Source organism: Sebastes umbrosus, chromosome 1 (assembly GCF_015220745.1).
Source record: "Sebastes umbrosus isolate fSebUmb1 chromosome 1, fSebUmb1.pri, whole genome shotgun sequence".
Classification (NCBI taxonomy): Eukaryota; Metazoa; Chordata; class Actinopteri; order Perciformes; family Sebastidae; genus Sebastes; species Sebastes umbrosus.
Genome location: NC_051269.1, coordinates 6,487,730 through 6,500,008, shown reverse-complemented (window position 1 = coordinate 6,500,008; position 12,279 = coordinate 6,487,730). Strand labels below are relative to the sequence as shown.

Sequence of the window (12,279 nt, the reverse complement as noted above, 5' to 3'; positions counted from 1 at the left end):
AGCTTTAAAACTGAGCCGGCTACAACCCCCGAAAGATCGATTGCTTTAAAGAAATTAGTGGCGTTTAAAACAAATTTGCGTTAACACGTTAATATTGCGTTAACTTTGACAGCCCTAATATTTCTCATATCATGTATTAAAATAACCAAATGAACCACAGACTTTTTTTACTATAAGCAAATTACTTAAACATTATTATAGGAATAATTCTGTCCTGAGATGTTTGATCGCTATAAGAGGTTTCCACTGTAGAAATAGATAATGCCTCAACACAAGGGTTCACCTGCAACACATTTTAAATCAAATGTGTTGTCTATCATGTAGAGATTAGCTGTCTCTCAAATGGGAAGATTTCCTATTTTTCTTCGTCTTATACGAACAGTAACTGAATATATTTGGGTTTAGAATAATATTGTTCAGCTATAACAAGCATTTAAAAGAAAAATCATTCACCATATAGTGAAAATAATTGGTGTTTGTTATATTATTATTATAGAAACAATAAAGCTGAGGAGAACAAACTTTGGTAACAGTTAATTAACAGTTTAATACACAGTGATCATCATCAGCTCAGTCTTCAACAACACACACAAACACACATTCAAGTACCGGAGGAGGTTCAAGACTGTCTGCAAAACTTCATTCACATTTTTTCTACATTTTAACACGCAGTTAGTTCAGGAATTTGACTTTTGGTGGCCTGCAGTGATTAAAGGCCCTCTCACAGCTGTAAAGAGACTTTTGTAATTGATCCATTTCATTTTGTCAGTTCACATGATAATGTGTTCTCACATTAATGAAAGTCACAGTTCATGTATTCTCATTATTGCTCCTTCAGGTGTTTATACTGATCTCTGCACAATTTCATGTAGGGATGCACCGATACCGGATCAGATATCGGGCCGATACTGACTCAAACAGCTGGATCGGATATGAAAATGGAGCCGATCTATTCGATTCAATTCTATGTTTATATTCTACAGTATATACATAGGCTGACCAGAGGCCTGTACTACGGAGCGAGTTCAACATACCCAGGGTAAAAAAATAAATATAAAAACATAATTCAAAGCGGTAAAATATTGTTTTTATTCTGGACTATGATTTAAACTTCTTTGTATTTGTGTAATATTATCATACATATCTGCACACTGAGCTCTGATTGGTCAGTAGGCGGTGCTTTTTTTTTTTGCTCCGGAGCAGGTCAGGTGTTCAGCATCAGTTACCATGGCGATCTACCCGGTAAGAAGTGAACCACTGTCGTAGGACTCAACACCCTGAAGGGTTAAACCTGAAGTTAACGCGCTAACCCTAAATCCTGCTTCCTAGTACAGGCCTCTGGTCAACTACTGACGAGGTTTATTTATAATTATTTATAATTTAAGTTAAAAACATCACAGGTGTTGATTTGAAAGCAGATGTTAGGTCGTCGAATGCAGCTAGAATTAAGACCAAAATCCTTTTAGTTAACGTTTCTCTTGAGATCACAGAATGAATCCTATCTAGAGGCCACCGGCAGTGACAGCAGTAAACAGCAGCATAAGAAGATAAGTAACCAGTTTATTACAGAAACTGAGTTACTTCCAACCGAGAACATTTTTATTCTAACATAATTTATTTAGATATTTACTCCCAGTGACTGACGGTGGTTCAGTGCATGTGAACAGATTCAGGCATCACGTCTAAGCAGCTCCTCTGAGCAGCAGGTAGACAGCAGAGATGGTGATGGCGGTGGCGGTGTAGGTAAACACGGCGTTATAAAGAGTGTTTGTCCTGATTCGTTCTCCCAGTGTCCTCTGGGTCTCCTCCAGATGCCTCACCATCACCTCTGGCTCCCACTGGTTTCTCTCTCTCTGGACTCACTGGTCTCTCTGGACTCACCGGTGTTGCTAACTGGGGCTGAGCAGCCTGTGTTTCAGCCTGTGGTCTGGTCTCCAGCAGCCTCCTCACCTCCATCATTTCTCCCTCTACTCTACCGAGTCCTTGCTCCAGTTGTCCCAGCAGTGGCCGGAGGGACTCCAGAAGGGACTCTGCCTTTTGGCTGCCGGTCTGGAGGTCTTTTAAGGCTGAAAGAGGCACCGTGGGTGAGTTTGGGGTCGGAGCTCTCTTGTCCTGAAGCACGAGGTCCCTCTGTGTGAAGGCGTCATTCAGAGCGAGCCGGAGGTTGTCGATGAGCGTCCGGAGCTCGCCCTGCTGGGAGTGATGGTTTCCAGCCTGGACTCTGAGGGCTTCCTGCAGGCTCTCTGGACCTTTCTGGGCCTCCAGCAGGAGAGTCTTCAGCTCCTACAGGTGAGAGAGGTGAGGATGCATCAGCTGAAACAAAGATCAATGCACACTGGTGTCCTGGGGACGGATAAAATATCTGTAAATAACAAGAAACTACTTCATAGTGAAACTAGAAGTACCACCTTGAGGTTGTATGCCTCCACCAACACGTCCAGTTACAGTTTACATCCATGTCTTTCGAAAATATCATCACTTCATCATTTAAACGTATATAAACGTTGTGCCTGGGGCACGTATAATAGTGATACTCGTTACCAAGAGAGGTTGGAAGGAGATATATATAAAAACCTGTGTAGCTAACATTAGCAGATCATGTTAGCACCATAGACTGTATAAAATGTGGACGTAGTCTCTGTGACGTCACCCATAGACCCTTTTTGTGTCGACGTCACGATGACATCACGGTGTTAGCTGGAGGCAAAACAAAGGAAAGACTGGAGGCGAACACTAGCAGTGGACTAAAGTTACACATCTAAAATGTCATCTTGCTGTGTTGTTGGGTACCAGAATCCAGATATCACAGACATTAGAGATGACAAACTGTGATTCGAGGCTCTAGCGAGCTACAATATCAGAGAAACGTTTCAGAGATGGAGAGTAAATGTTGCTAATATTTAGCCCTCTGCTAATTGAGGCCATGAGTCATTGGCTGAGGTTAGCAGAAGACTAAACTATTAGCAACCCTTTCTCTCCATCGAATCCATAGACTCCAACTGCTGTCACCCCCCCTCCTCACCTGCAGCCGGACGCGGTTGATGTACGTCGATCCCATGACCCCGATCAGGGCTCCGAGCACCGAGCCGATGACGGACCAGTTCTTGGTGCGTTCTGCTCTCGTACCGCTCTTTCTCGTGGCTCTCCCTGACGCCCGCTGAAACAAGGCGAACTTCTCCCTCTCCGAACCCTCGGAGTTCTCATACGTTGTCCGGAGACGACGCTCCTCCTGCGGTCAGAAGAGAGCTCTGTTATCACACAAACAGGTACATTATTCAACAGATCTCTCGGACTAGACTAAAGAGTATATTCTAGGGCTGTCAATCAATTTAAATATTTGATAGATCATTTATAACACATTATTTATATGTTCAAAATGTACCTTAAAGGGAGATTTGTCAAGTATTTAATACTCTTATCAACATGGGAGTGGACAAATATGCTGCTTTATGCAATAAAGCTTTATGCATTTAGCAGAAAAAATATGCGTGCTAACAGCGGCGCAGCTGCAAAGCTTCGAATACCTTCGAATAGTTTTCACTGAAGCTTCAAAGCCCAAAAAAATGGTATTCCGGACAGCCCAATATATTAAATATATAACCTGCAGCAGTTTGTGCTCCATCGTGGCCAGCTCCAGGTAGTGAGCCTCCTCCCTGGAGACTCTGTCCAGCCGGTCTCTGACCTCCTTCAGCCGGACCTGGAGGGCCTCCAGGCTGATGTGAGCCTCGCGCACCATCCCTCTGGCCACCATGAACGCTGCCTCGGCCTGGAAGAAACACACGTCTGAGACTCTCTCTCAGTATAGACGGATAGATGTTGGAGTTCATCTATAACGTAGGGCATCAGTGAGCTATGGAGAACTGAACAACATTTGGGATTCATTCCTGCCTCTTACTGTCTGCTGACCTCAGTGACCTTGGTCTGGGCCACGCGGACCTCGTTGAGCCCGACAAACTCCTCGTACCTCGCCCACCAGTAGTTGACTGTGGCGGTGGTCGTCTGAGCCGACCTCTGACCCCACTGCCGCCCAAGCTCACCTGCATGCTGGAGGAGGGAGAGAAGGGAGAAAGAGGGCAGTGTTTTAATTTAGTTTTGTGTTCTTTTGTGGTATCAGATGATTAAAGAGGACCGATTATGCTTTTGTGCTTTCTCCCTTTCTGAAACGCCTTGTTGAAGTCCCGCCTTTTCTTCCGTAGCATGATGATGTCACCAAGTAACATATTTGCATAACGGCTATTTGGCACATCCTCAAAAAAAAAGCTAGTTAGAGCGGAGTCCAAAAAGTTTGGTTTGGTTGATCAATCACAACAGAGTGGGCTAGCTGACCAACCAGAGCAGACTGGGCTTTTAAACCTAGAATACAAGTATGCACCTGAAAATAAGCATAATAGGTCCTCTTTAATATATGAAGTCAGTGGTGTCTATGGTCTTGAAAGGTTGTTATAAACAGTCAGAAGAGGGATTTCCTGTACCTGTAAGGCAGCCAGGGCTCGCTCCTTCACCACGTCGGCTCCGCCCTTCCCATCAGGAGGGGTGGGGTTAGTGGGTGGGGGGGCGCCGGGCTGATGGTGGGCGCTGTAGGTTCGGACCAGAGCGATTCTGCCGGGCAGAGGTCCAACCAGGGAGAGGCGGGTCAGACAGCACGGTCCATGAGCCCGAAGACAGATCTGAGCTCCTCTGTACCTGACGCAGTAAAGAAACCGTTAATCATCTGCTTCAGTGTCGTGTTTTAACGTAAAACCAAACAGATAAAAGCTCAGGTCTTTCCTCTGAAGTAGTACCTCATTGAGGAGGGCAGTGGTCAGAATAGCAGCTTGAAAACTGTCAGAGCTTCACTTTCCCTGCAGCTACAGAGACACTGGAACAGGCACCTGTGAGAAAAAACAGTGAGATGATTGATATACTATCAAGTGTGAATGTTAAACAGGTTCAAAGCCTCTCATTTAGATTATCAGCTAAGGGTGAGCTGCTGCGTCAAAGAGATCTGACCACTGAACTGGATCCAGCGTCTCTTATCTCAGATACAATCCAGCTGTTTAAATTTGAGTTCTTCGCAATTGATATTATTTAGACATTTAGGTGTTAGTCACTACAATGCAAATGCAAATGCACCTAATAAACTGGCAACAGAGCATATGCTTATTATACATCATCATACATCTCAGAGGAAAATATTGTACTTTTTACTCCACTACACTTATTTGATACTTTGTTATTTTGCAGATTCTGATTAATAATACAAAATATAATCAACAAATAAATGATGATGTATTATTTTGGATAAAGGGGGAAAGACTTTATTGAGCCCTTGGTGAAATTCACTAGCTACCCAGCAGTATAAATAGTAAAATACTGCAACATTAAAGCATTGTACATATTAATGCATTGACAGTTATAGTTTAATAATATAATATATAGTACATTCTTCTGGAATAGGCCATCCTGCATAATGTGTACTTTCACTCTTTGTGCCCTTTGATGCAAGTACTTTTACTTAAGTAAAAGATGTAAGTATTTTTTTCACCACTGAACTCACCCTTAAAATAAATGAGACATTTAAATTCCACTATTAGCTAACTTCATCACCACATCAAACTGACACTAATTTTACAACCGGGGAAACAAACATGACTAATATGCACTCTGCACATACTACATGACGCAGGTGACTAATCACATTTACTCAAGTACTGTACTTAAGTACAAATTTGAGGTACTAATACTTTACTTGAGTATTTTTCTTCTTGTGTCACTTTCTACCTCTTGTCAGATCTCAGAGAGAAACATAGTACTTTTTTCATCTTTAGTTACGAGCTACTTTACAAATTCAGGTTTTCAGCACAACATCTGAAAATGTACAACTACAGCTGAATCCATTAATTGATTGACAGAATATTGATTAGCAACTATTTCAGTAATCGTTTAGTCAAGAAAGAAAGAGAAAAGATCAAACATTTCATTGTTCCAGCTTCTCAAATGTGAAGATTTGCTGCTTTTCTTTTTACTGTAACAATGTTTAATGTATTATAATAATGTTGAGGTTTTGGACAGCTGGTTGGAGTAAACAAACATCGTGAAGGTGTCACTTTGGACTCTGGTTTCATTGTGATGGGATTCACCAAACAATCAATCTATTAATGGAGAAAATAATCAGCAGATTAATCCATAATAATAATAATCATAAGTCAAAAGTATCTCCAGCTCAACAACTACAACACTAAAATCCTGCTTTCACACTAATGCATGAGTAATAATGATCTAATGATTGAATCTATAATAGTAAACAGTTACAAAGTCAGTACTTTCTAATATGTTAAGTACCTTTTCCTGATTATACTCAGATACTTTTACTTAAGTAAGATGTTCAATGAAGGACTTGTACTGGTAGCAGAGTATTTCCACCACTGCAGGTCACAGACACTTCTACTACTGACTGATGAGCAGCCAGACAGACTGTAGGAGGACACAGTTACACAGAGACTAACTGCATTAGTTCTGTATAACTTACATAACAGTTTTCCTCCAAGGTTACCTCTCTGCTCTGCTCTGCTCTGCTCTGCTCTGCTCTGCTCTGCTCTGCTCTGCTCTGCTCTGCTCTGCTCTGCTCTGCTCTGCTCTGCTCTGCTCTGCTCTGCTCTGCTCATCTCCCTGTTCATTGCTCACTAGCTAGCTTTAGCTCCACGTTGCTAACAGGTCTGTTTAGTCATATAAAGGTCTGTGATCGTTTAACTCATATAAATACATAAATATACCTGTTGTCTTCAATGTTGTCAAAGCATACATGTCACACGGACGCAGTTTCTCTGGGCTAACTAGTGTGTTAGCATCCTGATGAGACAGCTAACAGCTAACAGCAGGCTCAGTGGGCTTTTCGTTCAGGCACATAGCGGTCCCTCTGTTTCCGGTTCAGAGTTCACCGGGGTCCTGAGTTCACCGTAGTGATGGGAATTACGGCTCTTTTTAGTGATCCAGATCATTTGGCTCAGCTCACCGAGAAGGCTCTTTCGGCTCCCAAACGGCTCTTCATTTTACTAGTGATGGCGAGCTGAAGCTTCATGAAGCATTGAAGCTTTCCAGCAAATTGGTTCTGAAAAGGGTTCATTTCTCGAGGCTTCATGTACACACAAAACCACCTGATGGCCAAAGAGTGTAAAACAGGTAGATATGATCTTAACAATGTGATCTCTGATATACTGTATTTTGCGCCAGTAAAGGCTGTTGGGAATGACTATAAACAATGAAAAATAAATATATTACCATGTAATCCATTTATATCTATATAATATATAATATAATGTCTATTTTCTAGTAAGTATATTATGAGTATATAACATACATCTATAATAAACTGTAATTGTTTTGTGACTAATGCATCTTATGTGTGTAAACCAATCCTTTGGTCAATAATTGTATTGTAGTGTAGTATTACACTACAATACAATTATTGATAATATATTACACGTGTAATATAATATAATAATGGCAGGAGGGGTAATATTAGTCTCCTGTGTCACTTCTGGAAAGTGGCATTGGTTTAACTATTGAAGATCTGAACCACTTCCTGAACCAGTCACGCGGTACGGCCAGGCAGCGAGGCTTCGGACGTCATCAATGACGTCAATGGTCTAAAACGATACAAGCCTCGATACGCGCATCGCGGAAAACTTCCTGGATTACTCAACACATGCTCCGAAGCCTCGGCACAGCACGTAACATCACTAGTGCATGGAGTGCCTGTGGCGCGGAGAAGATTGTCCTATCATTCTGCCTTGAATTAATTAAAGAGAAAAAAAACGACTCTCGGACGGGAGCCGGCTCTTATCGTTCACTCAAAAGAGCCGGCTCTTTGAACCGGCTCGTTCTCTACCAACCCATCTCTAGTTCCCCGGGTCCTGACAGCGCGGATCAGACAGACAGCCGGCTGTAATCTCAACTGAACAAACACGTGTATTTCTTCTCTTCAAAGCAGCGCGACGAGTTTGAATCATGTCTGGTAGAGAAGGTGAGACTTGGTTTCATCTCCTGGTCATCATGGAATGTGTCTGACAGCGTGATTAAACTCAGAGCAGCGTCATTCATTAGCTAGCAGGCTAGCGGCTGCTAAAGAGCCCACGAGCCTCATGACGCTCCTCCTTCACCAGACTGCGTTCACTAATCACACATTCATGTTCTGTTGCTGTCACCGTGGACTTTATACACGAGAAAGACAATGTTTCAGGGTCATGTGTTAATCACTGCGGTCGTCTGGGACATTCGGCGTGTAAATAGTCTTCCAGCGGCTGATTTAAACACCATTATAGCTATGTATAGCTGGTGTTAGCCACAGACCCGCTACCGCAGCTGAGGTTGATCTTATACTGTGACACTGTGTCGGTATAGCAGGCTTCTGTGTGCACGGTTGTATTGAAGAGTAGATCTTCAATGGATCACGGCCTTCTGGCCAAACCACAGCAAACCAAACCCTGTCTATCTCCAGATGAGCTGTTTATTGATCAGGCCAGACAGCCAATATAATATGTATTGATTTGTTGTCCACAGGAGGCAAAAAGAAACCACTGAAGGCTCCCAAGAAAGCGAACAAGGAAATGGATGATGTAAGTGTGCTCTCAGACTGTACCATTGTTTTCATTATAGATGGATGGATAGATTGATAGATAGCAACTTTATTGATCCCAAGGGAAATTGAAGTTTCCAGCATCACAGTTCCATAGGGAAAAACATGTTAGTAAAAAGGCAGTAAAAAAGTTAGTAGTGCAAAGTATAAAAAAATATACCAGATATAAAAATACAAGGAGATGAAGAAAACTGTTAAAAGTGAATATAGTGCAGGTAACAGCTGTGATACACGACTATTAAAAAAAGAAAAGTGACTATAGTGCAGAAGAGACTGTTAAAAATGAGTATAGTGCATCACTTAATCTATCCACTGTTTTCTTTCTTAACGCACATTTCTGTATTGTTATTTACACATTGCATATATTCTTTATACAATGAATATTTGTACATTCATTATCCGTTCATTTTGCATTCCGTTCTTTCTCCAGTTTTTATATTAATTTATTTATTTATGTGACTTACATAATTTTATCGTACATTTTTAGTATATTTTTTTTCATTGTATATTTTGACCTTTATGCATCCCAACACCAAGGCAAATTCCAACGTCCATGACAATAAATCTCTTTCTGATTTCTGATAGTTTAGTCTACATAACGTCATACATCACTATTTCTCAGAGCCCAAGGAGATGTCTTCGATTGTCAGCTGAGTATTTGTTGTAAAAAATAAAAAAGCCCTGAAGCAACATTTCCTTTTTGTTGTTTAGTGTCTGGGAACCTGTGATGCTCAGTTTTAATCTTTCTAGGACTAAAATTGCCAAAATAGTCATAAATAAATGTTAGCTGCAGCCCAGACTGAAGGGGAACATCAGCCAGAAGTGATATCATGGAAAGAGTTTAGTCAAAGGATTGTAAACTGACTGTGTGTCTGCAGGATGAGGTTGCCTTCAAGCAGAAGCAGAAGGACGACCAGAAGGCCATGGAAGCGCTGAAGGCCAAAGCTTCAGGAAAAGGACCTCTAGGTAAGACCAGAAAAGCAGCCATGGTGTATAAGATGTGTATGTGACCTGTAAAGAAAAAAAATCTGATTATTTTCAATTACATCTTAAAGAAATGTTTCACTGCTGGAAAGATGGTCTTTTCATAAAACTAGACTGTCTATGCCAGGGGTTCTCAACCCTCTGTATCCTGAGGCCCACTTCTGATTGTTAAAATCATTTCCGAGGACCACCTTCCCAAATAAATTACAAACTAGGCTTCAACAACATTTTTTCGTCTAAAAAAAACAAAAACACTCAACTTTGTGTCACTGCATCCGAGACATACATGTCTGTAAAGGGGAGACTCGTGGGTACCCATTTAACCCATTTTCATTCACATATCTTGAGGTCAGGGGTCAAGAGACCCGTCTGAAAATGGCCATGCCTGTTTTTCCTCACCAAAGTTTGGTGTATATTTAGAGCGTTATTTAGCCTCCTTCCCGACAAAATGGTGAGACATGGTTGGGACCAATGGATTCTTTAGGTTTTTTAGTTTCCTATGATACCGGTAGCTTTAAAACTGAGCCTGCTACAACCTCTGAAAGATAGAATAACGGCCGTCAGATTTTGAAGAGGTTAATCTAACCATTTGGCAGGACCTCCATGGCCCATTAGGTAGTGCTCTGAGGCCCACCAGTGGGCCCCGGCCCAGTGGTTGAGAATAGCTGGTCTATGCAGTAGCAATATTTTTGAAATTGGTGCTACATGACCAGAGAAAAAGAGCTGAGATATTCCTTTTTGCCCAAAAGGTAGAAAACCTACAACACCCAGAATGCACTCAGCTGCCACTGACTAGACTTTTTTTTTTTTTCTTTTTTAAAGCAACTATATTTATAATAGGGCTTGGACGATTCACCTATCTCCTGATTCAATACTATCTTGATACTTGGCTGCCGATTCAATATGGGTTGCGATCGATATTACGATTTATTGTGATTTTTGTTAACTTCTTTAATACTAGACCATGGAGGGAAAAAGTTGAATCATACACTTCTAGGGACTTTTACTTTAAAAAATCTCTAAATGAATCCAGTAAAAATGTTTGATGGAGGGACATGTAATGTTTTATACTTCTGGTGAATATAATCCAATCAATCTTATTTTATTTCCATTTATGTATTTTGTATATACATTTCCCTTTGTTAGCACCTTATTTTGAAAATCTGACGTAATCCCACGTGTCTACTTCCTCTAACTTCTCCGAGGTGGTCTCTAGCTCTCCCGTCAGCTGCGTTCTCTTTATACATCCATGGTCAGCTCCATCGGGGCCGTTTGAATGCATTTAACATAAATGTCAGTATATAGGTGCTCTACAGTTGTAGCGTCGGCCCATTTGACCTCGGAGATGAGAGCGACGGCCGGCTCGACCGCACGTTACCATGATATGATAACGTTTCCTGTCCATGACAGAGTTAGCATGCAGCTTTAGCCGTGATGTCTAGCTCTGCTTTTCCTGTCAATGTGTGAAACCCAAAGTGTTTCCATCCTTTACTGGATGTGTAGTGTTTACCACGCTGGATTTAAAATGGGAGGGTGCAGGTCGTATCCACGCAGACCCTCCAACGTTTTCTACTTTCTGGTTTCGGCTCACTGCGGTTTGTTTTGGTTGACGGATACGGAATGGATATGACGTCACGTTACTCAAACTACAACAATAAAAGCGGTAACTTCCGTTTACCTCCACTTAGACTCAAATGAAGCAAATATATTGATTTTGGCATTAAATAATTAATTTGAAAATCGTAAAAAAAACAATTGCGATACATGGCTGAATCGATTTGTTTCCCACCCCTAATTTATATTGCATAGAAAAAAATACCCTGACAAACTCAAAAACAAAGTACAAAAAAAATGTGGTCATATTAAAGGTTTTCTGAAGCATATTATTTTTTTTTTATCTTGGCATTTTTTTCCCTCCAGGCGGCAGCGGCATCAAGAAATCAGGCAAGAAGTAAGACAACGATGTTGGTCTGCTCCCCGGCTTCGCTTCCTGTGTCTGAGGTGTGCGTTTGCTCGCTGAGAAGACCGTTTATTTTGCTCCGTTACACATGAATCCCATCAACCTCCAAAACCTGCCCTGGTGTTGACATCCTCTAACCAGTGAACATGAATTGAATCATTTTGAGAATTTCAAGGACCAGGAATATCTGTTGCCCCGTACACACATCATAACTCCTTAATGGCTTATAGTCAGGTTTCACTGTGATATAAGTTGTTAAAAATTTCACTCAGTCACACACACACACTGACTAAAAGCTTCAAACCTGCAGCTTGAAGTTCTGCAGCTTTAGAAAATGGAAAATGATTTCCACCGTATTTAGTTTTGTGTCCATGTGAGACTTTAACCATCAGAAACACAAATCACCCCAGGTCTTGTTTCTTCTTATTGTATTGTATTGTAAAGAGGGAGATACTAATAAAGTTTTTGTAATTACTGCTTGTCATTTCAATTCTTGGTTATATGAAAAGGAATCATTCAAGAATCTCAACCATAAAACTAAAGTAACAGAAGTGATCAAGTTTCTCTTTTAAACCCCCGAGTTATTAATGATTTCAGACCTCATTAAATCAATAATTTGCTTTGGTACAGTGTCTTTTACTACCCCGACACACCGAGCCGGCATCAGAGAACTAGCGGTGACGAAGGCCGACTTTGTCACCTTTGTCTTGGCCGACAAGTT

At 41.3% G+C, this 12,279-nt stretch overlaps 2 protein-coding genes across 2 annotated transcripts; one reads left to right on the top strand and one right to left on the bottom strand.

The window, feature by feature from the left end:
* Positions 1–1,592: 1,592 nt before the first annotated feature.
* Positions 1,593–6,919, bottom strand: ccdc51 (coiled-coil domain containing 51). The gene is given in 8 exon segments (XM_037765680.1): positions 1,593–1,859; positions 1,861–2,283; positions 3,023–3,229; positions 3,602–3,766; positions 3,907–4,044; positions 4,473–4,683; positions 4,782–4,871; positions 6,753–6,919. Coding segments are annotated over 7 exon segments (1,326 nt in total). The 5' UTR covers positions 4,787–4,871; positions 6,753–6,919; the 3' UTR covers positions 1,593–1,682.
* Positions 6,920–7,864: 945 nt separating this feature from the next.
* tma7 (translation machinery associated 7 homolog) lies at positions 7,865–12,033 on the top strand. Its single transcript, XM_037766007.1, has 4 exons — positions 7,865–8,002; positions 8,539–8,594; positions 9,493–9,580; positions 11,519–12,033. The coding sequence occupies exons 1-4, from the start codon at positions 7,987–7,989 to the stop codon at positions 11,551–11,553; spliced, it is 195 nt and encodes a 64-aa protein (XP_037621935.1). The 5' UTR covers positions 7,865–7,986; the 3' UTR covers positions 11,554–12,033.
* The last annotated feature ends 246 nt before the right edge of the window (positions 12,034–12,279 follow it).

Coding starts and splice junctions, on each gene's coding strand:
- tma7 (XM_037766007.1), top strand. Junction 8,595..9,492: donor CGAACAAGGAAATGGATGAT/GTAAGTGTGCTC, acceptor GTGTGTCTGCAG/GATGAGGTTGCCTTCAAGCA. Junction 9,581..11,518: donor TTCAGGAAAAGGACCTCTAG/GTAAGACCAGAA, acceptor TTTTCCCTCCAG/GCGGCAGCGGCATCAAGAAA.